This window comes from Battus philenor, unplaced genomic scaffold (assembly GCF_028537555.1).
Source record: "Battus philenor isolate CCGP_79_NKW_IND1 unplaced genomic scaffold, ilBatPhil1.0.hap1 SCAF_22, whole genome shotgun sequence".
NCBI lineage: Eukaryota > Metazoa > Arthropoda > Insecta > Lepidoptera > Papilionidae > Battus > Battus philenor.
Genome location: NW_027181685.1, coordinates 3,846,626 through 3,872,120, shown reverse-complemented (window position 1 = coordinate 3,872,120; position 25,495 = coordinate 3,846,626). Strand labels below are relative to the sequence as shown.

General features: G+C 32.7%; 1 protein-coding gene across 2 annotated transcripts in view; it reads left to right on the top strand.

Moving 5' to 3' along the window:
- Positions 1-25,495, top strand: part of kibra (WW and C2 domain containing protein kibra) — a 119,350-nt gene that overhangs the window by 75,520 nt on the left and 18,335 nt on the right. Inside the window, exons 1-2 of one of the 2 annotated variants that reach the window (XM_068766940.1) lie at positions 17,692-18,237; positions 20,912-21,020. In XM_068766940.1, coding sequence (XP_068623041.1) covers positions 17,692-18,237; positions 20,912-21,020 — 655 coding nt within the window. Of the gene's footprint in view, positions 1-17,691; positions 18,238-20,911; positions 21,021-25,495 lie in introns of those variants that run through there. The other variant, XM_068766941.1, reaches the window with a different exon arrangement.

Below are 25,495 nucleotides of genomic sequence, written 5' to 3'. Positions count from 1 at the left end.
TAAAAGTTTTATTAAGAATTTCATTGTAAGGTATAAAGGGTAAATTACGGGAGAATAACTTTATTTTTAATTCGGTTTTAATCTGTCTTATTTCTCTTGAGCATAAGAAGGCCAATTTAGATCAGATAGCCAGACTAAACTTAACCCGAGACATTCGGACCACGAGAGGTATAATTTTGGATTGTTTACAATATATCTGGCAATGTAGAAAATTATAGAAATCTTACTACTACAAGGTGATTGGTCCTTGATAAAACTTCGCAACGTTTCAGGTACATCTGCTGTCGATTATTTTAGGGTATACTCCGTTAGAAATATTCAATGCTCACAGAAATAATAAACATCGTGATGATTATATGGTGCGAAAAAGAGTTTACTATCTGTCCTTGTAGATTTTTTACTGCTTAAACGTATTGGTATGTCGCTTTCAAATACAAAAGTAAATTATTTTAACATATTTGTGAGATCACTTTATGCAGGATTGTAAATAGGTGTTATAGTATTAATTAATTCTTTTAAATGCTATATTCCTATAACCAATCATTGTGTATATTATTAGATGTTTCCTACGATTTTTATTTTTCCGATTAAAATGATATGTCACGTGCTGTCACGCCATTCTAATGGGTGCCCACTTTTATTCCGGTCGTGAGATGGAATGTTGCCTCAATAATAAACATTTAACGACTCGTACGCTTTTGTGACATTTCTATGACAATCTCTCATTTATTATGGTAGCAACACAACTTAGATAAATATAAGTGCTTGCTTTTACATATGCATTTGTTTTGTGACGTTACATTATAAATCACGTCATATGTTTTACAGTATCGGGTAATATTAGTATAGATTAACGGTTATTTTTTAAAAAAGAAATTTTAGTTCATAACCTTGTACGCTATGTAACTGTCTCCGAGCAATTGTAAAGTGGTCAACTGCTTCGATTTATGATTTTTGGTATCAGGTTCTTAAGTGAGCATTAGAATATATAATGACGTGACTTCTCAAAAGCACGCAATCATTATATTCGAGAACTAATTATATAAAAGATCTTCTGCCTGTATTCAGCTGCTGCCTGTATTCAGCTGCCTGTTATAGAATTTACTCAGTAATCTTATAGTCTTCTGGTCTCTAAGGATATGTGACATTTATCCACTAGTCTTCATCGGTTAATTCAACTCGTGTCGTGTCTCTGTTTTTTATGGTCCCCGTTATTGAGGGTCTCTCGTACTTTCCCTGTCTTGGGTACACAGGGATATTATAACAATAATAATTTCTTCACAGAATTCTATTATCTACACCCTCATCCTTGTTCTATCTTAATGTCAATTATCCTTTCTTCTTTTATTCCTCACGTACCTTTTCATTCGCTTTTATTCTTTGTTTCATTTTTACCTAGGTATTAAATTTTGTGTATTGCTTTATTTTTGTCTTCTCGCTTTTTTTTCAAATTTTACGTTTATATTTATTTCCACTATTTTAATCGGTTCTTTAAGGTTTTGATTTGTTTATCTAACCTACAATCTCTGTAACGATGTTGCACTGTTTGCATGGCATTTATTGATTGGACGCTGGGAGTGTTTAGCCTTCTTTTTGATACCAAATCGAGCTTCTTTAGGATTCTCGGTTTGGGTCTTTAGGTTGACTACCAACTGGATTGGTAGTCAGGTAAAATCTTAGCTTCCTTGGGGAACATTGATAGGAGCTATGGCTCCATAGTGAGATCGTGAAGAAGGCTGCCACTCAATATCTATTTAGCATATAATGAAATTAGAAAAAATCAACTAGTACTTTATAAGATTTCGTTAATTAAAAAATTGTACATAAAAATAATTTATTACGTAGTGTTTTAATGGATATTTTTTACGAGTGGTTTGTGCTTTATCAAGTCACATTTGTCATCCGGCCGGTCAAAGAATGCAGATTTCCTTTTAAGATGTCATAAAGAAACCGTTGCGTGAGTCCGCGACACGTACAAGTCCCAGTTGAAGACGTTCTTAACATTACAGAACGCGTTTACGTTTCGACCATTACGGATTTAAATCGCAATTAATTATCTTTGTTAATTAAAAACGACCGTTGGGTATTAACTTGAATGACAAATCATTGGATTAATGGCGTGGCGTAAAATTCCGGACGAGGCTGAAGTTGATTGGGTATTAAATCTCTTATTATCTTTTTTAAACCTAAGATATATAGTCCGGTTCAGTTACCTATTTTCAATAGAACAGTCCTGATAAACATTTCATCTGCAAACTGAAGAAAACATGCACCGAATTAATTCACAGTTATGTAAAGGAATTAAGTCCAAAAAATATTTTTAGAATGATTGTTTTCCATGTTCAGATTTTATAATTGTACCATTTCATATATCTTCTGATGTTTATCTAAAAAAAATATTGAATTTTGACTTCCTAGTTTTCTATCGATTTTGAAGCTATATAATGTCAGGTGAGACACCTTAATGAGAATCGGCAATTACTCAGTGTTTAAATGAAACAAGAACGTCGTTCAACTTTTGTATGATGCCTTGACATTCATAACACGCAAGCCCTGGGTATGTTGCGACAGCCCTGGATATATTGGCAATAGTTTCCCCGGGGCCACCAGTTTGGCAGCCCTGAGCGCGGGTTGAAGGCCGGGGAAGGCTGTGCGCACGTCCTCGACCCTCGTGACCTCGACGCGTGCCGCATTGTTCCCGCCGACCGTCGCCGGCCGTCGCCCGTTCTGACTGTTCGTTTTGTTGCCAGCACTGCTGCGCTATATGCTTGTACACTACTATATGTATATCTTTACGCGCATAGAGAGTGATAGATACGAATTCTCTTTTCAATATATAGTTTATAAAAAGTTTTATCAACAAAAAATTAATTAAAATTCTTAGAGAATTATTTAAGGCAAGTTGAAAGCTCTCATGACAAAATATCGACAAAAATTACGTAACAAAATTAATAAAATATTAGACTAATTGTTCCGTGAAGCAGTATGACTTGTTATTTGAAATTGGTAAAGAGTTTTGTTATTTACTTACACGCTTTAACTTTTCTACAGAGTTTAACATGACAGAACTCTACCGGCATTAACCTTGACAATTTTAAAATATGCGCAATAGTACCCTCTGGCCCTAAAATTGAGCCGTTAAATTTATTATCACATTGGACTAATGTCGCCTCAATTATAAAATACTGATTTAAAGTGTATTGGATGATTGTTTATAGTTTTAATAGGTATAGACGGTGATTGTATAGCTTATTTTCTATTGTTTAATGTAAGGTAGCTCTACCCAAAAATCTATGGTTTCTGAAATAATAATGTAATAATACAGTAAGAAAATAAGGTTTCTAAATTCGGATTACTATAATACTATCTGTTCCAGCAGTACTGCCATTAGTTATTGTTCTGTCGTATTCCAATACAAAAAATAATTATAATATTATAAGAATGATAACATTGTACAGGCTGAATGGAAATAGGTTAAAAATATTAGGTTTTTCAAGACAAGAGCTACGTTTTTTCCTATTTAAAACTTTTACTGCTGTTTCCAATCATCCTGTATAATGAAGACTATTTATGTTCACAAATTAACACTGAACGTGTGTGGTAGATTATACTTGTCTAAGAAGAGAAGCCATTATACAAAAAATGCTATGATTATAATAATTTTTGAACCATTTTTTTTTATATAACTTGTGAAATCATTGTCTAGTGTAAAGCAATTTCACGAGTTGAGCTGGTCGTAATCAGTGCCTAATTTCGCGTAATTGTAACATTTACCGCAATTTAAATAAAACGCAAAACTCATTAGGTACCGCTGGCGCCGTGTCCCATTACTAGTTTTAATGAGATGTTGGTGGACGTTATTATAGCCTGGATGGTCTGGGCCCGCATTATCTCATATTACTTTACATGTTTTCGAGTGTAAATAAGTCCCTTAGGCGTAACTGCATTAGTTTTTCATATCTCGCATCGCGTTTACGTACAGGCACGTATAGTTTCTTATTGTGACATGTCGATATACAGGCTGATTGTTTATAGTGTAAACGCTTTAAAAGAATGAATGTATAACTCGTTTGTTGTTAATTAATGTATGGTATACCGTATACAAAAATTAATGGATCCAGAAATAACGAGTAATGTAATGATTAAATATTAAAAAAAGAATTTTTTAAATTTAGAGCTTCTACATATTACAATTAATTATTGTTCACTCCTACAGACTTTGTTTTTGTAAAGTTCATTCTATTTTATTTATTTATTTAACAGTTTATTGTACACAATAAAAACACTAAAGTAACAATACAAATATAACTGACACAACAGGCACTACTTATTTCTAACCAGAAATTTCTTCCAGTAGGCCTACTGAAGGAGATTCATTAAAAGTAAGGCAGACACAACGTGCACAATAATTAAATTGAAATATTTACAATAGATACGACTTTTGACCATAATTACATACTTAACATGAACATAAATGTATACTTACATATTATATACTTACATAAATAAGCATAATAAATAATATATATACATAATATAAGCATAAATACATATATAACATATATAACTAAAAATATTATATATACTAGACAACTAGCGATAAATAGTGCTCTTTGACTCGCTTTTTAAATACAGGTAATGATGGACAATTTCTATATAAAGAAATGACTCTGAAATATGTTACGTTAATTTATTTCTTCTATTGGAATGCGACAGTCCAATTACATTTTGCAAAATCTACAGGGAGATATAGTAAACAATATTTATTTTTAATCTGTAGTGATTATAATTTTGAAAATGCCTTTTCTTACTATATTACTATTACGTGATTTTATCTGAAATGATTTTTAGATACTGTGTGCATTGACGGCAGATAAAATAAATATTCACCCATTTAAAGTTTTTACACTTATAACTTAAATCACCTTGTATTCATTTATAAGAATTTTTACCTAATTTAATGGAAAATGTCTGTCCTGTTCTCTCGTGTATACCTTCTGTTGTGTTTCTGATATTAGTATTTCGGAGTCAAAAAAAAAACGTGTTTTGCTTTACATTGATGTTTTTTTAATGTGTTAAAATTAAAACGTTTTCACATGTTTTTTTTTTAAATATAAGAGTTATTTTAACCGTTAGAAAAATGCCTCCAATTACACTCGAGTAGTAAAAACACTAACGCATAACGTGAAATTACTACGCATGTCATCTGGAGGAGAGGCAAGTTAAAAATTTTAGATTCGTTCCGACCCGGCGCTTGAACTATGAACCGCGGTCACACTCGCCGCGGCGTACAGTTTTGTGTTGACACACATTATTGTTAGTTCTAATGAGCGGATATAATGAGTGTTTTCGTGCGAGTGGAGAGATTCGTGCTGTCTTTTAATGTGTACCTGAGTCAATCATGAGTCAGCTCTTGACCCAACTGACATCTTACAACACCAGTTCCCACGTCAGCAGGCGGGGCTCGTTGCTTCTATTGTTGCTGAAGAAATTTGAATATTAAAAAATACATTTTATATCCACATAACTTTTACGCCCATAGATATTTGAATTCAATTTAAAATATATATTTTATCTCGTTCGTCTGACAGTTAATTATCTAATATTTTTTTAAATTTACTACCACTTAGAACTTCAGTACAAATGTTCCTGTCGTATGCTAAGCACAAAGAATTTAATTACGAAGTTAATAATAGTGGAGACGGCTTTTGAAATATAATTCTGTCTAATACACAGTAACGTGTCGTTAACTAATCAAATAATCTGAATACAGGCTAGATATTTTTCAGTCACAAACAGAGGAGGTTTTATGAGAAGGTTTTGGAAAGAATAAACAGCATGACCACCGCAGCCGTCAGCGTTTAAATCTAGTATTTAATTGGAGTTTTTTGAACGTTTTCTGGGATCCCACTGTAAAAGCAAATCTCTTTCCAAGATGAGAAGAGGTTTGCTTTGATTTAATAGATTTAGAATTTGAATATACAACAAATAATATATAAAAGATAATAATAGTTTTTGTGATGTTTACATTGTATATATCACTATAAATAATTTACTTTTGTAGTAAAAAAAAAATCATTTTTGTATACGTATTTATATTAAAATCATTGTTTATGAGTAAATCCAAACGAGTTACAGCTAATCTTTGTTTTATAGCTCCATTTGAAAAAAAAGGAGAGAGGAAAACAAAAGTATTAACAGGGGTGGCACAGGGGTGGTGTCTGGAGATTTTGTAAAAAAGGAAAAGAAAAATATCAACTCGAAACAAGCTATTTACAACAACTGGGTTGTTTATTCAGTGCATTTATATTTCCAGGTACATAAGTCGGACGGCTTACAAGAGTAATTAGTTTAGCGAAGAAAAAAAAAAGGTTAATGTTGTATCTGGAAACCGTATAAATGCAAAACAAACGGCGCACGTAGTCACTGAACGCGAAGTTTAATTTTCAAAACGTCAACATTTTGTAAATGGAACGGAAAAAAAAAATTATTTTATTCAGTGCTATTAAACAGTACTGCGAGTGTACGATGATTTGTTGATAAATACTCCGTATATAATCCAAAGTTTTTGAAAGTCGAATTTCAGGGGAGTAATGTTTTTAAACTCGTAACGTTGTGTTTTTTTGTGGCAGATATGTGTTTGGTTATGGAATTTTTTTAGATTTAGACTTTATAGTTTTAAACTTTCACCAACTGCCTACAAGTCTACCGTTAACTGCCAGTGATATAACTAGCTAAATTAAAATAGAAATAAATACTCTATAGTCAAATTCCGTTGTAATACTTTGCATCGAGCCGAAACTTCCAAATGAGCACTCGACTTTAGTAACAAAAAACGCGATTTTGTCAAAGTACATTAAGCGTCCTACCGCCTCAAAACGACGGAATCTGTAAATGTCAAAACGCACCCTTGGCAAAGAAAACTATACATTGATTAGGGTTCATGACATACAAAACAAAAGGAGATCTGTATTTGTGTTCACATTGCGACAAAATGGTATAAGCTCAGCAATTCACAAGACCGTCATATACTTTTGTTTCAAAAATAAAGCCCTGTTTTTGAACAGTTTTTATTTTTTATGAATATTTCTATTCCTTAATAAAAAACATTACTATTATTCTAGTCATATGGATTTTTTTGTTTGGTTGTAAATGTTATTCAAACACATTCATAGTTAAATGTAATCCTCTAAAAACAACACCGCAGTTATCGTAATAATAGAAAATCGTAAACCGTTAATTAGCGCACAAATATAAATTAAACACAGTAATGCTTATCAGTAAACATAAAGTGTCAAGTACTAAACATCCTGGACGAAACCTTCAAAAATTAAATAATAATGCAAAATGGACCATATCGCTTATGTGTAAAGTACAAAATAAGTTTAGTTGAAGTTTCCTGCCGGCTGTAAGTCCACGGGCCCAACAATGCCTATATGGCACGCGAATTCCAGGAATACAAGATTCCCATCCTCGACAAAGAATGTCCGGTTTTTTCATCCATTTACCCGCATTCCAGAAATGTTTACTTTTTGAAGGGCGCAGGTAGGCTGCCCTTCTCTTACTATTACTTTACGGTTTTCGGTGCCATTACTATTGGGGGTAAAAAAATTAACAGGGATATTGGCTCAACGGAAGACACATCTGTCAATTTATAGTTAGTTCAAGATACATTTTAAAATCATTAAATACACATAAATTATGCTTCGTTCTCGTAAAAATATTACAAAAAAAAATTGAACTGTCATCACAGCTTTATTAATATAACTATATGATGTGATATTTAGCCGATAGACACGACTCTCAAGTCATTTTATTATTTTATTTATTTAGTAAAACTTTTGATTATTAAAATTTGACTAAAATAGTTTTGTCTTATCTAATTTAATTACGATAAGTCAGTATTATACTGTCTTATTCAGATTACACTTCTAAAGGAGTCAATTACGTTATCATTGTCAGTGTATTATTTTTTTGCTTTTTAGTTTTATATGGTTTTTTTTATTAAACTTCCTCGCTAAAATATTTTCCGCCATTAGATTAACCAGTTACTGGTTTTGTCTTAAGTTATTTATTTATAATTTTTTTTTTACTTTTGTCTGCGCCGTATATTAACTTATACAATATATACAATGGAAACTTTTATTGGCCTTTCTAGGTTTTAATAATTATAGAATAGGTTATCAAATGTTAACGTAAATAAAATATATTTTGTCTGAAATTATAATAAAGAAAAATTTGATAACTATATTTTAGTTCAGAAGGTTCTCCGATCTACTGCCCGTCGCCAACATTCATTACGTTTTATCTTTAAAGCAACATTTAAAAATTTATAGTAAAAAATATAACGTATTTTGAAAGTAATGCCTTTAACTGCTAAAAATAAATGTTACGTTGGCATAAAAACCAATTTATTTATAAGAACAACTTCCTTTGCCAATATCCTGCAGGATTCCATTTACAAAAATCCTCTTTTTTAAAAGGCAACGTCACAAAAAATATTAGCCGTTGGTGCACTTTGCGAATCTTCGTGTATAAAATTGAATGTTATGTTTATTTAAAATTAAATTAATGTTATTTGTGTACGTGATCCAATATCAATTTTTATTTATTTATATTTGATAGGCACGCCAACAATGCATAAGCTTACATTATTTTCATATAACATAGTACAAAATTAAATACATTAGCTGTTGTTAGTACATAACTCTGACCATAATTATGCTAGCTTATATCTAAACATTAATGAGTAAATGAAGTTATAAAAACAATATTAAACGGCTCAATATTAAAACAAGACACGAACAATCTTTTGTATGTTAAACTAACTTAGCCCAGTTTTAATACTTTCGTAACAATGGTAATACAGGAAGAAAAGTAAATGATTTACGTAAAGTTTTACCAATATGTTGATATTAGAATTATTAAGTATACTATGTATGTGATGATCCGAAAAGCAGATCCTGCCACAGACGATACGTATATATATACGAAAAGTATGTAAGGTATAAAATTATTGCAAAGTTATTAAAACGTATCTATTTCTACCGTCACACGCAACCATCTTCCTTTCAACTGTAGGCGCCCACTCCAAAGGCGTCCCTTAAAAAATTGCCAAGATGGCCGGCCGGTCTAGCGCTGTCCGCGATCCTATGTCGTTGGTCCACCTACTTGTTGTCGTCCTATCCACGAACATAATACAATAATGACTCGCCATAATTTTCTTCTCTGCAGTTCTACATAATTCGTAATAAATTTATAAAATATCGTTTTGAATGTTTACTCAACCTACAATATATATATATATAGTTAAATGCTAAAAATAACCATAAAGATAGCCTTTATGGTTATTTTTTTGCCTCGGCGAAATCATCAATAGAATTACCCTGCACTGCGAGGACGGCGAAATGATTTCGAGCTATGATCGGCTTAAATGATACGATTTTATTTTTCGCTTTATATCAAAACTACGGAAATGCTTTACCATATTACGGTACTTTTTTTATACATGGTTCCCGCTATTGGGGGCGTCTAGGGGTACGAGATCTTTGGTGGGACAGGGACTTTACGGGAATTTATTTTTTCACTTTATTTATTATTTCCATTCTTTCCTTTCGGTCTTCACATATTCTTTCAATCCATTCTTTCATGCCACATTTCTGCTATCTTTCCCTTTTACTCTGTGACCTTTCATTCCTCCCTCATTACATGTTACATGTTATCTTTATTTCTTTTCGTTTACATTTTTATCACATTTTATATCATACGGTACGTTTTAACGTTGTAACTCCCTGAGAGCATAGTCTTGTGGTAATGGAGTTAGAGGAGGGAATAGCATAACATCCTTTGACGTCCAGATCTCCTGCTAAGGAAAGGGAGATCTGATGTACTTACTCTCTATCCGCAGCCTCCTTCTGGAATATTATTGACTTATTCGCATTTCTGTCACATCTAGTGCATTTTTAAGTACATGAAAGACAAAAAGATTTGTTTTTTTTTTATTTTAGTAATAGTGTAAATCGACTATAGCATATTTAGGACCAGTAAATTTATTTCAGTATATATATAATTTTATTTTGTCATGATATTAGGTACATGTTCATTCGTCATTCATAGTTGGAACGTAATAATTTTATTTTCAATCACTGTGACAGCGAGGGTATTAAAACGTTTTTTTTTTAATTTTGTTTCATCATTTATCGAGCGCCGGCCAGTAAGTTAGATTAGCGTTCCGATGTGCTAGGTTGAGGGCAATAAAAAATATGTTTATGGTATTGATGGTCACAGGCCTCAAAATGAATTTATAATAAGACGCACGGTAGCCGGGGAACGAAATACTGTTATTGGAGATTTGGTTTTGAAGTTCATAACAAATGAAACTGCTGTAGGTAAAAAAAAATGTGAGAAGCTCGGATTATACTTTTATATTATAATTTATTGTTGTTTACTTAAATATTTTCATTTTGTAGTAAATTTCTAACATTATAAATCAGTTTGATAATCACAGTACTTTTCAATTAAGTCTACATAAATTTTAAATAATTATTTAGGCTACATTATTTGTTTTTTATATAAATTTGTTGAGTGAATACATATCACGCAACGTTGACTGGAAAATTAATGCTAAGTAGCATTTTATCCCTACCTACTTAATCTATGAACTTAATAAGCCATTTCCGATTTAAATAATTACTTGTTAATTTTAGCACAAGTCACCAGGGCCTGTGTCGCAGAAATATCAAATTAAAGATAATTTCGACCAATGTGATTCGTTTGCTTTGCAAATTTTAGTGTAAAAAAACTGCTATGTCACTGCTAGAATTATAAAACTATTATGATTGTTGAAAAATATGCAATGTGCATATTTTTCAACAATCATAATAGTTGTGTTTAAATACGAAAACTCGTATCAAGGAACGTTTTTATTAATTTTTTAATGATATGCTTTTTTTTTGATAAAAGTAGATGTTAGTTTGTCCACGATGTTTAAAGAGTGATTAGTTATGGATGTAAAATATTCGAAGCTTTTTGTTGACAAATGAGTTGTACATACATTTTTTTATCTTCTCTTTATATCCTAAGTGATCACGCCGTATAAAAGTTATGCTATGTGTACATAGCAGATATTAGTTTGACAACTTTGTATAAAATTGAAGATTGTAGGCAGAAAAAAAACAGTGTCGTATCTGCGAAGGCGTCGCTCTGTGGCGCATTCCTCTCCCGTAACACCGGGAGCGGTCGGTCGGGCCCAATAATAAGAATATGAGAGTAAAAAACGAAAAGGTAAAGCCTCGCGTTTCGTGCGCCGCGCCCGGCCGCGGCCTTCTGTCGTGTGCTTTTTTTATTATTTTCTCTTTTTTCTTTTTCTACTTTTTTTCTCTTTTCCCTCTCGAAGGGTTGCCAGGTGTCCGGTATTTTAAGTCCGTTATTCCTGTATAGTATACTGTTGTGGGGAGCAGTTGTTTCAAGTAAAAATTGTATATTGCGAATTGGAATACTTTTTTTTTTGCTTGTTTAAAGTTTAGTGGCCTGGTATTAGTTGTTCTTTTTGTTCTGGCAGCCCTGCGTTTTAACCGCATGTAATGCTAGACCTCTTGCGTCCGGAATATGAATAATTTTCGGCGTATTATTTCCCTTTGTAATTTTCTTGTCATTTGTTTTGATGTATAATTAAACTTTTGCGAATGAGAAGCCGGTGTTTTTGTTTTATTTACAGTTATGTTCGTGCTACGTTTTTTATGAACTTGTTCTTTATTGCATACAGATATATATCCCATTATTGTTAGTGGTAGACGTTAGTATATTTACATCAGGTTTACTTGTTTAATTTTTTGTTTCATTTTATATTTTTATTATCCTCAGCTTCGTTTACCACTGTTCAAATGGTTAATCGGTAGAAAATGCTTTCCGCATTAAGTACCTTGTTTCAAAAGTATTTAAATAAATAAATTAATGTCAAATTTCTTCAGAATTAACTTACTAAGTAATGTATTTATTAAACGTGACTAATTTTCGTGTTGATATCCTATTTTTTACTTACATGTTTACAGACGCTATGGCGTTGTGTCAAATAGTTCTGGTATAGATATAATGCTTGTCGGACGCGGGTTCGATTCTTGGTTCGTGCATGGTTCCACAGATGGTGTACTATTCTTGCACACATCTTCTAAGAACATGCTATATTAAAATTTGTCTTCTCTTGTAAGACCATATCTGTTATAGAAATGGCCTTTAAAGGATACGAGTAACATTTTTGAAAATATTTTGTTAAAATTTCTTAATTAATAGAATACTTTCTATAATAATGTTCCAATAGTTTTTATAGGTTTTATTTAGTAAAAAATTAATTTTTTTCAAAATATTTCATACTATTATAAGTACATACCAGTCATAGATGGCGCCACTTGTATGTCATACAATAATTGATTTTATCACTACGAAGATAGAAGTATTAATTTTTTTTCTGTTTATGCATGTAAACCAAAATAACGGTTTTTATTATATATTACAATTTAAAAAGGTATAGTGAGGCACGTGGCATTGGTTTTGGTTAGTTTAATTTTTGTCATATGCTAATATAGCGTATCTGTGGTCTGGACTCTTTGCCAGTGGTCGAAGCAACAGGCTCTTTGGTTGTTCGCTGTTAAGAATTATCAGACACGACTCATATTATTTTATTTAAAAAATTTAAAGGTGGAAAAACTGTAAAAAACAAAATGAAAACGGAAGCTCGTCTGTGAAGGTTAAACGAAAGGTTTTATATTTTTTAAATTATAAGTAACATGTAAATATTTGAAGACTAAAAAATAATCAAGTAAGGTGTCGTCGTCTTAATTTTTTGTGTTTGTTTTAAATTTCAATGGATAATAAAATGATGAATGCTGGCCGACATAATTACGAGATATTCGTCTATATTTTATTGTGTCTGTGGCACCGCTCCGCTGGGGTACGGCGTGAGGCATCTCAGGAATTTTAATCGCATCCAAGCGTTGGCCCGGTGCACGCCGTCCGAACGCAATAAAAACGAAACGTCCCACCGAGGGCAGCTTAAATTTCGGATGTGAACTCGCCTTATCTAGCTTTGTAGGCTTTTGTTTTATATCGATGTCGATTTCCGACGTCCCAGGTAAATTTAGCGTAGCTTTTTAAATTTCGAACTCGTATTAAAAACTTATTTTTTAATCTTTAGTATATTTCGAACTTACTTATTTATATGTATTAATCCATAGTATTATTGGTTCAAATTTTCTCCATATATTACTGATTTTATTTTATTCGATGTAAATCAAAATTTTTGTTTCAAAATGTGACACTACAAAAAATAATGAGGCAAGTTTTTTAAAAGCACAAAATTTGAATTATTTTTGTACGATTTCGTTTAGGTATAATATTTGCGATGATAAAAAAAATATTACAAAAATTACAAATTTATTTTGATTTTATTATCGAATTATATTTTGGGCATTAAGTAAAAACATTTTTAAAAGATAATATTATAGAATGAGCGTAGTGTATTCACAGGTTGTTTTATCAGTACATTAGGTATTGGATTTGTAAGACTTCGATTACATCGTCTGTTCGTGCCTCGTAACTATTGTTTAAGCGTACATGGAAGTTTCTCTTAGACACAGGAATTCCTACATTTTTACTAAGATTCTTGCATAAGAAATGTTCTCTTCGTTTATATTTGAATATATTACATACCGTATTGTTTCAATTGAATCAACACCGTTCAATTACTTATAATTTGACTTCTGAGATGTATATACCAATAATATTATATATTATGTTATAAATTCCATTAAAAATTAAACATACCTACTATATTAGAGGGGGAGAAAACTCCATCGTCCGTTTCCAAGATAGGCGATTGAAAAAAAAAACGTAAAATTAGTTCCATGGAGGCGCAAGTGGGAACGGTACGGCTATTACTCTCAAGTTCTATGAGTGCGAAAGAGACGGCGAAACTGTAGAATGAGTCGAAAAGCAACCGGTCTGGGGGAGGCAGATGTGCTCCTTAAAACCCCCACGGCCAACCTACAGATTCCAACAATAAGAAAATAATTATTAAAAAACAATTCCAGGGAGGGTTTCGTACTGATTTATAAGTCGATGCGTTCGCGGTCGTTTTATTTATGAAAATAATTTCGTTTGGTAATAGTTACTCTTGGCTTATAAGAACAAGATGTGTACCTCGAATAATCCACTTTATCATTTGACTTTTCTTATTTTTTTAAATATAGCTCCTTTATAGACGCATGTCACGTGAATATTTGCGGCAATAAAGCTGTTTCACTTCTTTATTTTGACTCTTCGTACATCGTCGTGGTCATTATGGAATAGATATAAATGTAATCAAACCGACGTAATTATTAAAAATATACAAGTTGAAAAGGACAATGATTTTATGACTATAGGATATAAATAACATTGATCTTTACCAAAAATACTTTAGTCATAAAGGACGGAGGCATTGTAATTCCGTTAACACGCATAAGACCCGGTAACTTCCGTCAGAAGTTATCTTAATAATAGTTCAATACCAAAACCATAGTATTTTTATTTCGTAAATCTATATTTAAAATCAAATGAAGAGAATTCTGAACTATTCTTATCGTCCTAGAATGTCAAGTCAGGTTAAGATCTGTGTACAGTCTGTTTATCACAACACAGATTACATATCGAACACATTACAATAAATTACGGAAAAAAAAATATCTCTCAACTCACACGACATGCTAGTAAAGTATTATGAAATAAGTAGTGTCCCTAATTTACGAGCAGTTTTTATTATTATTTTATTGTCTGATTTTGTTTATGCGCCTATAAAACGCGGACAAATGTTGTGACAGGCGAATTTTATCGTTCCGTAATATATTGTGGCCGGGATAGTCGGGGTGAAAGATAACTTATCATATCTGGTTGGTTATGCAATGAAAGACCGCTCTATTGCATAGTTTTCGCTTCCATATAATCAATTTATTTATTTATACACTAATACAAAGTTAAATGACGAACTTAATGCCTGCGGCATTCTCTACTGGTTGTCCATTTAGGCGGCGCAGAGAATAAATTAATGTAAAGGTAAAATATATAAATATGATTAAAAAATAAGTATGGTGAAGAAACCTGACAAAATATGCCAACTACAAACACTTCAATCAATACAACAATTTGTTGTAAACAAAAATATTTGTTTTCTATTTTGTGAACAATGTTTTGGCATTATGGATGGTATTAATGAATTTAGGAAGCGGATGAAGTATTCACTTCTAGAACTATGCATGGTGAAAGATTAAATACTTTTTGTTGACAAATAACCTATATATTCATTACGTTTAAAGCTTTTGCAGTTATAACCAATTACCTTGTATTTTTACGTCTAAATATGTGCTCTGAACCGTTGCGCTTAAAACAGACTGGTAAGTCAAAATTAGGTTAATTTAAATCAAAATATATAAATTAATCGTGGAAAATTATTGTTGGTGTAATAACATTTATTGTGAAATAATTAAAATTAACATCTTCTTTGTAGTTTATTCATGCAGAGATGATAATACCAAGTAAAACATACGGGGGCGTATATTAGGAGTGATGAGATTAATGAACTATAATACAAATATGCCGTTTAGCCGCCAGGGCCGGAGCTACGATCCGGGAAATGCCTGTTGTTTACGTCAGTCGGAAATTCCACTTGTCGGTCCGATCGTACGTAACAGTTATCGATCGCAGACGCCTCTATTTCTGACTCTACCTGAATTTTTACCGACCTTTTCTCGGGAAAGACGAGATGTTATTACTATTAGCTTGGTTACAGCTGCGCGGAATGCAGGCAATAGGCCAAATTACACGCGTCTGTGGAGTTTTGTATTTGTCATTATATGAATTCGCCCCTTTTCTTTTAACTGTCTATGTTCTAAATTATTCCGGGAAATTCATTTAAAAAAAATAATCAAAATTAATAAATCCTTTATTCAAGTAAACACGTAAACCACCGGCACAGAATGCTGATATACTGAGAAGAGCCTGCCGAAAACTAAACGGTTGTTTTTCAATATATATTGGTTATAATGTATGTAACATTATAACCAATCATGTAAATGAGTCAACAAACCAAGTTACACACCTTTCGACCAACTTAAAACTCTTTAATACGGATTATATAATTTAATTCATGAAATAATTTTAGATTCCTAACAGAAGAAAGTCAAAATATATCTTGTAGAAATTACTGTTGAGTTGTGTTCAATACTGTTCAGCTATGCACGTTGGGTTTTTACCTCCAGTCTAATCGAGTTTGTTTCGATGAGATAAACATCGTTATTAATAAATAGTCTTTCTTATCTATATAGTTTAATTTGTTTACTGTCGTCAAATATGTTTTATTACGAAATAAATGTATATAACTCTGTTAAAACACATAAAAGTTAGTTTGAGTCATAATATTTTATTTGTTTGCAAATTTTAAAATCCGACGTCGGTCAAAGATTTAAAATATGTTACATCTATAATATTACAAGTCTGTTCCCTGTACTTCAAATAACTTAAGAATGCTTCTAATAATTAAGTTTGAGTTTAAGTTAAACTATACTTGCTTTAAACAGGGAAGTCTTGGTTCTTAAGGTTTTTCTTGGTTAGGTTAAAAATTTAAACGAAAAATTGTGTCATGTTTGGGGTATTAAAATTATTCGGTTACGTAGGTATAAATTATTATGGCGTGAAATAATTTTTTAAATATTTATCCCAAATTAGACGAAATAGGGACACGAAAAAGCAAAACGTATCAAAAATTATCCGTTATCTTGGGCGTCTATTCCGAACGTGTCTCCGAGTATTTCGCAGTGGAACCGCGCGAATCGATTATGTGGAAAATCTGAGGAAATCGCATTCTAACAGTGCGTAATGACCGTCGCGTCCACATGTCGAATTGTGGACCTTTTTGCATTCCTCGCGGCCCCCGCCCCTGGCGACGCTCAAGCGCCGCCGTGGCTATGGCTTAATGTCTTTCAATCAGGTTTATCGTTATAAAATCTATAAGGCTTTTTTGTAAGCCTTATTTATAGTCACGCAGTCTCTCGTCGGTTATAATTAGCAGAATATTACATCGTGGTTAAACTTATGTATCAAAGTCGATCGAGTAAAAAGCGTACTATGTATAGTAATCGTATTAACTCATTGTAGTCGGATCTTAATACCTTATTGGTCTATAAGTACTAGAGAGCAGATCACATATATATTTTTCATAGACTGGCGGTAGAATGTGTGTCGCTTGTTAATATGTATAAGTACACGGAACTATGACAAATAAATTTCTAAAGTAGTAGAACAAAAAATATTTTAAAATCAAATGAGTATTTTCCAAGCAATTGCAATTTATGTTGAATTTCGCGAAAAGTGCCTGCTCCCAGCATAGTCCTGCGGCACGAAGCGCCCGCATACAATGTGTTAATAATTGGATGAATGATTCGCGCGATGAGGACACGGGGCGAGGTGACGCGGGTCCGTTACGGGCGCGGGGCCCATTGCGACAGATGGCCGCGGTCCCGGCGGGAGGCGAGGACGGCCCTGTGGAGAGATCGACCTCCGAAATGCGTCCGAGATTGCATTCTTTCGACGGCGCGGGCGCATTCCGACGAGTGGGTCCGCGCGCCCGCGCCGCGCCAGTCGACGCGCGCCCTTTTGGGGGTTAAGATGTGTCGGTCGCGGCGGGCGCTCACGATGTGGTCGCAGCCGCCTCCCCCGGGCCCGGAGCCCGAGCCCGCCTTCCGAGCGCGCGCCGCTACCGCCGACGCTCCCGCGCTCTGCCGCGGCCGCTCCGACGACCGCCGCGTGGCTCGCATGGTGCGTGAGTATGGCGTGTGCGTGGACCGCGCCACCGCCGGCCCGCCCGGCTTGCGCGTGCGCGACGAGCCGCAGTACCAGAACCTGGACGAGCTTCGCAAGCACCCCGAGTACGCCAACCTGGACGAGATCAGCCGAGAGTACGGCTACCGACTCTGCCCGGAAGGCCAGAACCTAGAGGACGAGGCCATATATGAAAACATACTATCCGTGCGGCAGCTTCGTTCCGCAGAAGTGCGTCTGGTGCCTGTGTCTGAAGTGGCTTACTACGAAGGTCAGGGTTATGTCGCCACTCAAGTGCTCAGTAGAAATGGCACGTTCCCGCAGTGCCCGCCGCACACATGGAGTCGCCTGCAAAACGCCGGGGGACTTACTGGATCCTTAAGGCTGTTCACAGTAAATATTTTAGTTTTTAATCTCTTTTATTACTTCCTAAAATTTAAATTATTGGATGCTATTTAAAGTATGAATTAAATTTATCGGAAATGAGCGCAATGCTTATAAATATTAAAACTAAACAAATACATGAACGCGATTTGTATTAAGCGCAACAGGATACGCGCGGCGTGTATATTTAATCGTCGTTGTTTTTGCGCGCATTCCTTACAAAAAGTCGCTGCTCATTGTACCTCTGTATTTATGTTCATAGCAAAAAATAACCGACGAAATTTCGCTCTAATGACTCGTTAATTTCGGAACTGACTCGATGGATACCTTGCCGCCGGGACGCGTGGAAGTTATTTGACTCTTCTCAATTATTTCTACATCGTGTTATGCTTAGCTATGGACTTTTATTTTTTAAATACAATATTAACATACATTAAAAAAAATGTCTCCTCTCCTATACATTTACACCAAGCTGTTTTGAAGTTTCCATTTATTTTCGTTAAAATGAATATAGAAATTATTTCTTCATTTAAACTATGCATTTGTTCAGAATCTTAGCGTAAATAAATATTTATTCAATTTTGTTTCCATATTTTATAATTATTATTTCGACATGGTTAAAAATGTTAAAATTTGCGGCTAAAAAGTTAAGTGTGCTCTGAAATATTTTACAAAGTTTTAGATATTGACCATACTATATAAAATTTAACATTATATTCTTTGCGCTTAGTTTCACATAGTATTCGTGGTTTAGCTGTATAATATAACATTTAAACCTTATTTTTCACATACATCTAGCAATCTCACATCTATTTCATTTTATATTGTTTATCTTGACCCACTCTCAACTATTTAAACATATAAAGAAGTCGTATCACGTAATTCGCACATGATTAAATCTAACTTTATTTTGCAAAACAAATTTTACACGATTCCACATTTACCAAAAATTTTTATCGTTAAAAACAAATGTGCGAAGAGCTATATATTTAAGCTATAAAACTGTGTATATTGTAACGTAATTTCGAAAATCAGCTATTTGCTGTTAAACTTTGCATAGACATATTGAACAGGAATTTTATGAATAGCCTAGCTGCTAATACATCTGTATAAACTATGATATTTATTAAATAAGTTCTTCTTCAGTTATTGTGTATTTCGAATTTACAAATGCTTATTTTATTCCCTCCAACATAGTACTTACTTACCCATAAATTAATTGACGTTACAAGTTTTAATAGAAAAGTAATTATGTATTTGTTTTAATTGCTATAATTTATTTTATTTACTAACCTATAAAAGTATTAGTATATATAATTTATGTTATGTTTTATTAGTGTTAATTGCTACAAAAATATTTTTATTACCTAAACGATTGTGTAATCTTCTTTTATAGAAGTGTTAAAAATGAAGAGAAAACATGTTTTTATAGCAGATTTATTTGTAGCAGCGGAAAGCCAGGGTGACGAAAAAAACCAGTAAATGTAAAAAACAGTAATGATTTACTATGTATGTTATATTGTATACTAAAGTTACTATTTACAATAATAATTGACCCAACAAATGGCAGTGATTACCAAATTGTAAATTCCTGAAGTCCAGTTTGATTTTATATGTAATTTTATTTTATATGTAATATTTTCAGTTAAACGTTATTAATAATATATTAAGGCACATATATAAACGAAGTTACATATAAAGACCAGTTGGTAAAAAAATGTTTTTTTTTTCATAATTATAACTAAAAAATAAAACGTTGAAACGTCTTCGAGCGTAATTTCAGTCGGTGGGCAGCGGACCTCTGCGTTATTATAGCTGGCAAAAAATTAATGACGAATAATAAAATTAATCCAAAAACGAGATTTAATCTGTGCACGAGGATTTTTTTGTCTGACCATCTTGTTTATGCGAGTCGAGGATTTTTAAAGTTTAGATTTTTATAAATAAGATGTACTCGTAATATTAGTTGACTTACTGTATATTCTTTTAAATAAAACTAATCCTGACAATCTAGTGTGGACTGCAAGAATTTTTTAAATTTAAATACAAAAATCTTCAGTCATGTCGAATCAATTAGTTGATTCTCTCTACTTTCATTTAAACTAAATATATTGTTAAACCAATATCCCTATGTGGGGGCCCGTGAGCCAAATTACTCCATGGAGCGTAGGTAGCCGTTGAGCTTTCCTAATTTACAAAGAATTTAAGCGACTTCTGTGCTGTTTTACCGCGAATTCTGCACATTCAACTAGGGTAGCAGTGTAAGTCAGGTCTATAATAAAATTTTATAACAACGATGATATAGCAATTTAATTTCCATCCATAGTTAAATTATTTTATTACATCGCTCTGATAAATAAAAATCGAGATCAAAGATTCGTTAAATTGATTTTTTTATATAGTTTGGTATGATAGACTAAATTTAGATATAAATTACAATACAATACTCCTTAATTAACAAACAAATGTAACAGTAAATTAATAATGATATACTAGACATCGGTATTCGGATGTTAGTTTTGCTTTTCAGCATAGGCCTCTTCCGTGATGTCTCCGCATCTCGCGGTCATGCGCTTTTCTCATATTTTCTTTTTAAATTACGTTAAAACATTAATCGAATAAAGGTTGTGATTAAATAAACACGTGTTAATAGATATATTAAAAGTTTTTTCTTTGTCAACAGGCCAAGCGGGAAATGTACGATGTGAAGAAGCAGAGACTGTGTCTTGCCCAAGACGAGTACAAACATTTGAACAACGCTCTTTCTACCCTCGCCGCGTCCAGAACAAGCTGTGAGTACCTCAATTTTCTACATTACATTTAATGCAGAATTTTGTAGCTATGACTCTAGATCTAATATATGTACAATGTCTTCGATTAATTGTGAAGGTGACAGCCTACGTGGACATGAGTTTAAATCAAAAATAAATTAAATGGATGTAGTTAAAACGCAATTGAATTTAATTTTACAGGTTTATTATAAAAAAACATTGCAAGTACAGTTTTAACTTGTTCATAAGTGACTGTCAAAATAATGCTATATTCTCGTGAAATTATAACGGTGTATTTGTATGAATTTCTATAGACAACTAAAATACGTTAAATTTGGTTTTTCACCTTGCATTAAAAGTGAAATAGGAGAAACGGATTATACATGGTTAAGTTATTGGACCTTTTAGTTCCGCTAACTCAGTCATGATGAAGCTGCGAAAGCCTCCAGGCTAGCACCATTTATATACTTTTTAAGTTAATAATATAAAGAGAGAATATTGTAGGTTTTTGTGACGATACTGGAAATCATAAGTTCAATTTTATATCATACGAAAGTACTATGCTCCTAAAGCAATAAATTAGATTCATTTGAAAATTGAAAACTGTTGAATAATGAAAAAAAATGAATCGAACATAGTTGGAAGGTAATCTTTATACTTGTGAACGGAGAGGTAAAAGCGAGTTATTAATATTTCATGCGCATTCATAATGACCGCCATATGAATTCCATTGTGAAGTCATCGTTGTGTATTGATTTATTATAATAATGAATCAGGATACATTAAATAATTACGCTGAAGCGTGATGGAATTCCGTTGCGCGAAAACATGTCAGGCGTCGTGGAGTACTCGGAAGAATGCCGAGCTATGTGGATTTGCAAGTTTAAAGACGCCCATACCAGAAAATTCTTCCCCGTCTTGGTTATTATTATTTAATAGCGTAACTGCTCGTGGAGAAATTCGACTATTACTGCAGCATTTTAGCGCCCCTATCATACGCAACGTTCATTATAACATTTTTTTCCGTGACGCAAGGTTATTTTATTGATATAGATATTTCTTGGGTTGCTTAGACGAAATTACCATGGAGTGAACTGATGCAAGTGTCTACCAGAGAGACTCATAGGACTATCACAGTACATATTCATAACATATTTGCATCAATATATTTGTGACTCGTTGTTAACTGATTAGATTTCAGTAAATAAGAAAGCCGTGTTCACATTGACCAGTTAAGTCATTGCGAAAGTGCAAAGGAATTTTTCAGCCGTAAGTCAGCTATGAGCTTCCCCAATAGATTTTCAATTAAACCATTTGGGTTTTGCAGCGACCTTAAGGTCATCTGTCTATTTTGCAGACGTCTTAGGTTGCGCTTACCAGACCATAGTCTCTATTTCAAAGACTAAAGGCTCTTCTGTGGCCTGAAGACTGTCGCTTTAACTTGTCAACGGAGAAGCTCGGTTATAACCCTTCGTCTATGGATCTCCTCACTCTTGATTAGTTCCTATACATGTCAGTGATTTAGTCATCACAGTGCTTGATAGCGCCGTACCTCGACTCTGTTGATATAGTCGGACTAATTAGCCGTGTATGGCATTCTTTAAGAGCGAATAGTATAGTAGGAATAATAGCTGTGGTCGCATAGTTCAGATGCCTCTAAGATACCGCTTGCAAATTTTTTAGTCGCACTGGTATAAATTTACCTGCATAGTTTCAACGCTTAACGGAGTAAAGTCTAAGGTGGACGGTAAATGGTTCAATTATTTAATTATAACTGCGCAAGATCGTAGAGAAATATGTGCACAATGGATATTTAAAATTAATGAAATGAAAATCTTATACTTTATAACATATTGCATCGTATATATTAATGTGGTGTTTTTTTATATAATTATCTGTAATCATAACAAGAAATGCATTCTACACTCGTAACTTATTTATTGATAAAAAAAAACTTTTTTAAATTATTCTTTGACTTCCTTTTGTTTGTACCTATATGAAAATAAATATTCGCTCTTAACTAAAAGCAAGAAAAAATACTATGTATAATTTTAAAAATTTTATTGATAACATAATTTATTAACTTTATCTTTAAATACGTGTAATATTATGTTTTCCTCTGTCATGGTGTGTATAGACTGATTACTTATTATACTTTACAATAATAAAAAGTAACCTATATCTTGTTGTATCTACCATGTCTCCGCCCCCACTGAATAAAATGACAATCGCCATTATCATTTTTACCGGGGTTTTTAAATATTTGCAATTTTCGAGATCCAATACACCTTGACAAATTTTTACATAATTTTCTGGCTAAAAATGTTGAAGATAGGCAAAGCTATCTTTCTTTTCTAAATAAACAAGGTGAAGTACAAACAAGAATAAAAAGATTATACGATATTCGTAAAAATACACCCATTCGATATGCTAAAAATAGGTGCAAGTATGTTTTTACCATTACTGCTTTATGCAGCCAAAATTTTTGAGATACAACCAATAGTTCGTTTCTCCTGAAAAGTTGCATTTTCGGATTTTCATTTTATTCGATGGCGGCGATATGTACATAAAAATACCACGTGTACTTATCACGTTCTTTCAGAAAAGAGATTATATGTTTTCATTAATTATTCACATTAGATATAGAGAAATATTTAGACTGCATAAATAAAAATATAAGGTACATCACAGAGAAGGCTGTCATATTAATTCTTAACATATGTTTATTAAACAAAAGTGCGGGTTAATGAACTTTGTTGCGTTGTACTGTCTACGGAATGTAATATAAAAAAGAGTGAAGAGTACACACCTTAATTGTTAGCAAATGAATCATTTTCACGTATGTCAGCGATATTCAAATGTGCAAAATCAAAACTTTTCTTTTTTTATTCCTTTCAAATAAGGAATGACTTCTGATAGAGTATAAAAAGCATAAAATAAGTAGGTTACTTGTGTTCTGTTTTTATCAGGAACAAAATATATTAATTTTAATACATTAAATAATATCCTTGATATATATGGATGTGTAAAAATGTTTTCTATCGTAGTTCAACGTTGGGCCACAGAGCAAAAATTATAAAAACACATTTTTGGTCAAAATTTAGAGAAATAAACCATAAATTTCCTAAATTAGTGCGTTTTATAAATAGATACGACTTTGTATATACCGTGGCTGATATGAATATAGGCAGTGGTCATATTAAATTTATAAATTATAAGAATTGGCAATAAATAATTTATAACAGTCCCATAAATCAACGTCAAGACAAAGTAGAAGGATATGGCGGGTAGTAGCTAAACTTAAAAAATATGCCATTTTGGAAAACGGTCGGTTATAGATATAATGTGTATATATGTATATACATTTAAGTAAGTATGTTTCTATATATTAATGTATGTACTTGTATGTATACCCTAAACTGCCCTCTCCTTCATGTCTCTCATCCCCATCAAAAGGTTGTGTTGTAGAGATCGCCTCGAGCAATAAGATCACCTCTTGTATCTATATAATATAGGTTTCTTTTTTTTAATTATTATCTAGGTTGTACAAAAAGTGTAAATAAATAAATATGTGCATAATAATTTACTTCATTAATTCGTGTCTATAGTTGACTAAAAAGCTGTCTACGGAAATATTAAATTGTAAACAATAATAATAATAAAGATAAGATTAGTAGTCAGAAATGTAACAGGGTGCATAAAATTAATTTAATTTTCTGAAGGTAAATATTTTAAAAAATACGTGTCATATATTTTTTAATTAGTTTTCTGGATGTAGCAACTAACCTTTTTATACGATTTCAACTAAACGTTAATTGGTGGGACAGTCTTGTATATAAAATTATTGTATTCAGTCTTCATATTTGTTGAGAAAGAAATGATGAGATGAACTGTTTACGTTTTTGCGTTTATCTTACAGCGTATTACACATAATGAGAGGAAATAGAAAATCTTGAGAGCTTCCTGCAACTTATCTATACTTATTGTGTTTTTTTAACAAGACCATCTTGATTCTAAGAGTAATTGTAAATGTTTACAGTAAAGTTGGATGTGCATAAATGTATTAAATGAACGAGTAGGTGCACGTGGCATAGGGTGATTAGTTATAGGTGTAAAAAGCCTTAAATCAGGTATATGATAATAAATAACGTAATTAACATATGTAAGCAAAAGTAATATAAAAATTCGGAAAACTACATATTAAAATTAACTATTGTTTACTATATGTACATGAGTAAGTACTAGTAGAGTTAATGGATTGTCGTATTCTAATAGAAAAAAAGAAATTAATATTAGATATTACACAATGTGGGCAGGTCACCCAGAGAGCAAGACTTGGGGTTTTGCTGCAAGATCGAATTAGTAATGTGGAGATCCGCACAAGAACTAAGGTCATTAATGTAGTTCGAAAAATTGCTCGTCTGAAATGGCAGTGAGTGCGACATATCGCTCGAGCACTTGATTGCCGTAGGGTTCGCGAGTGGCAACCACTAGCC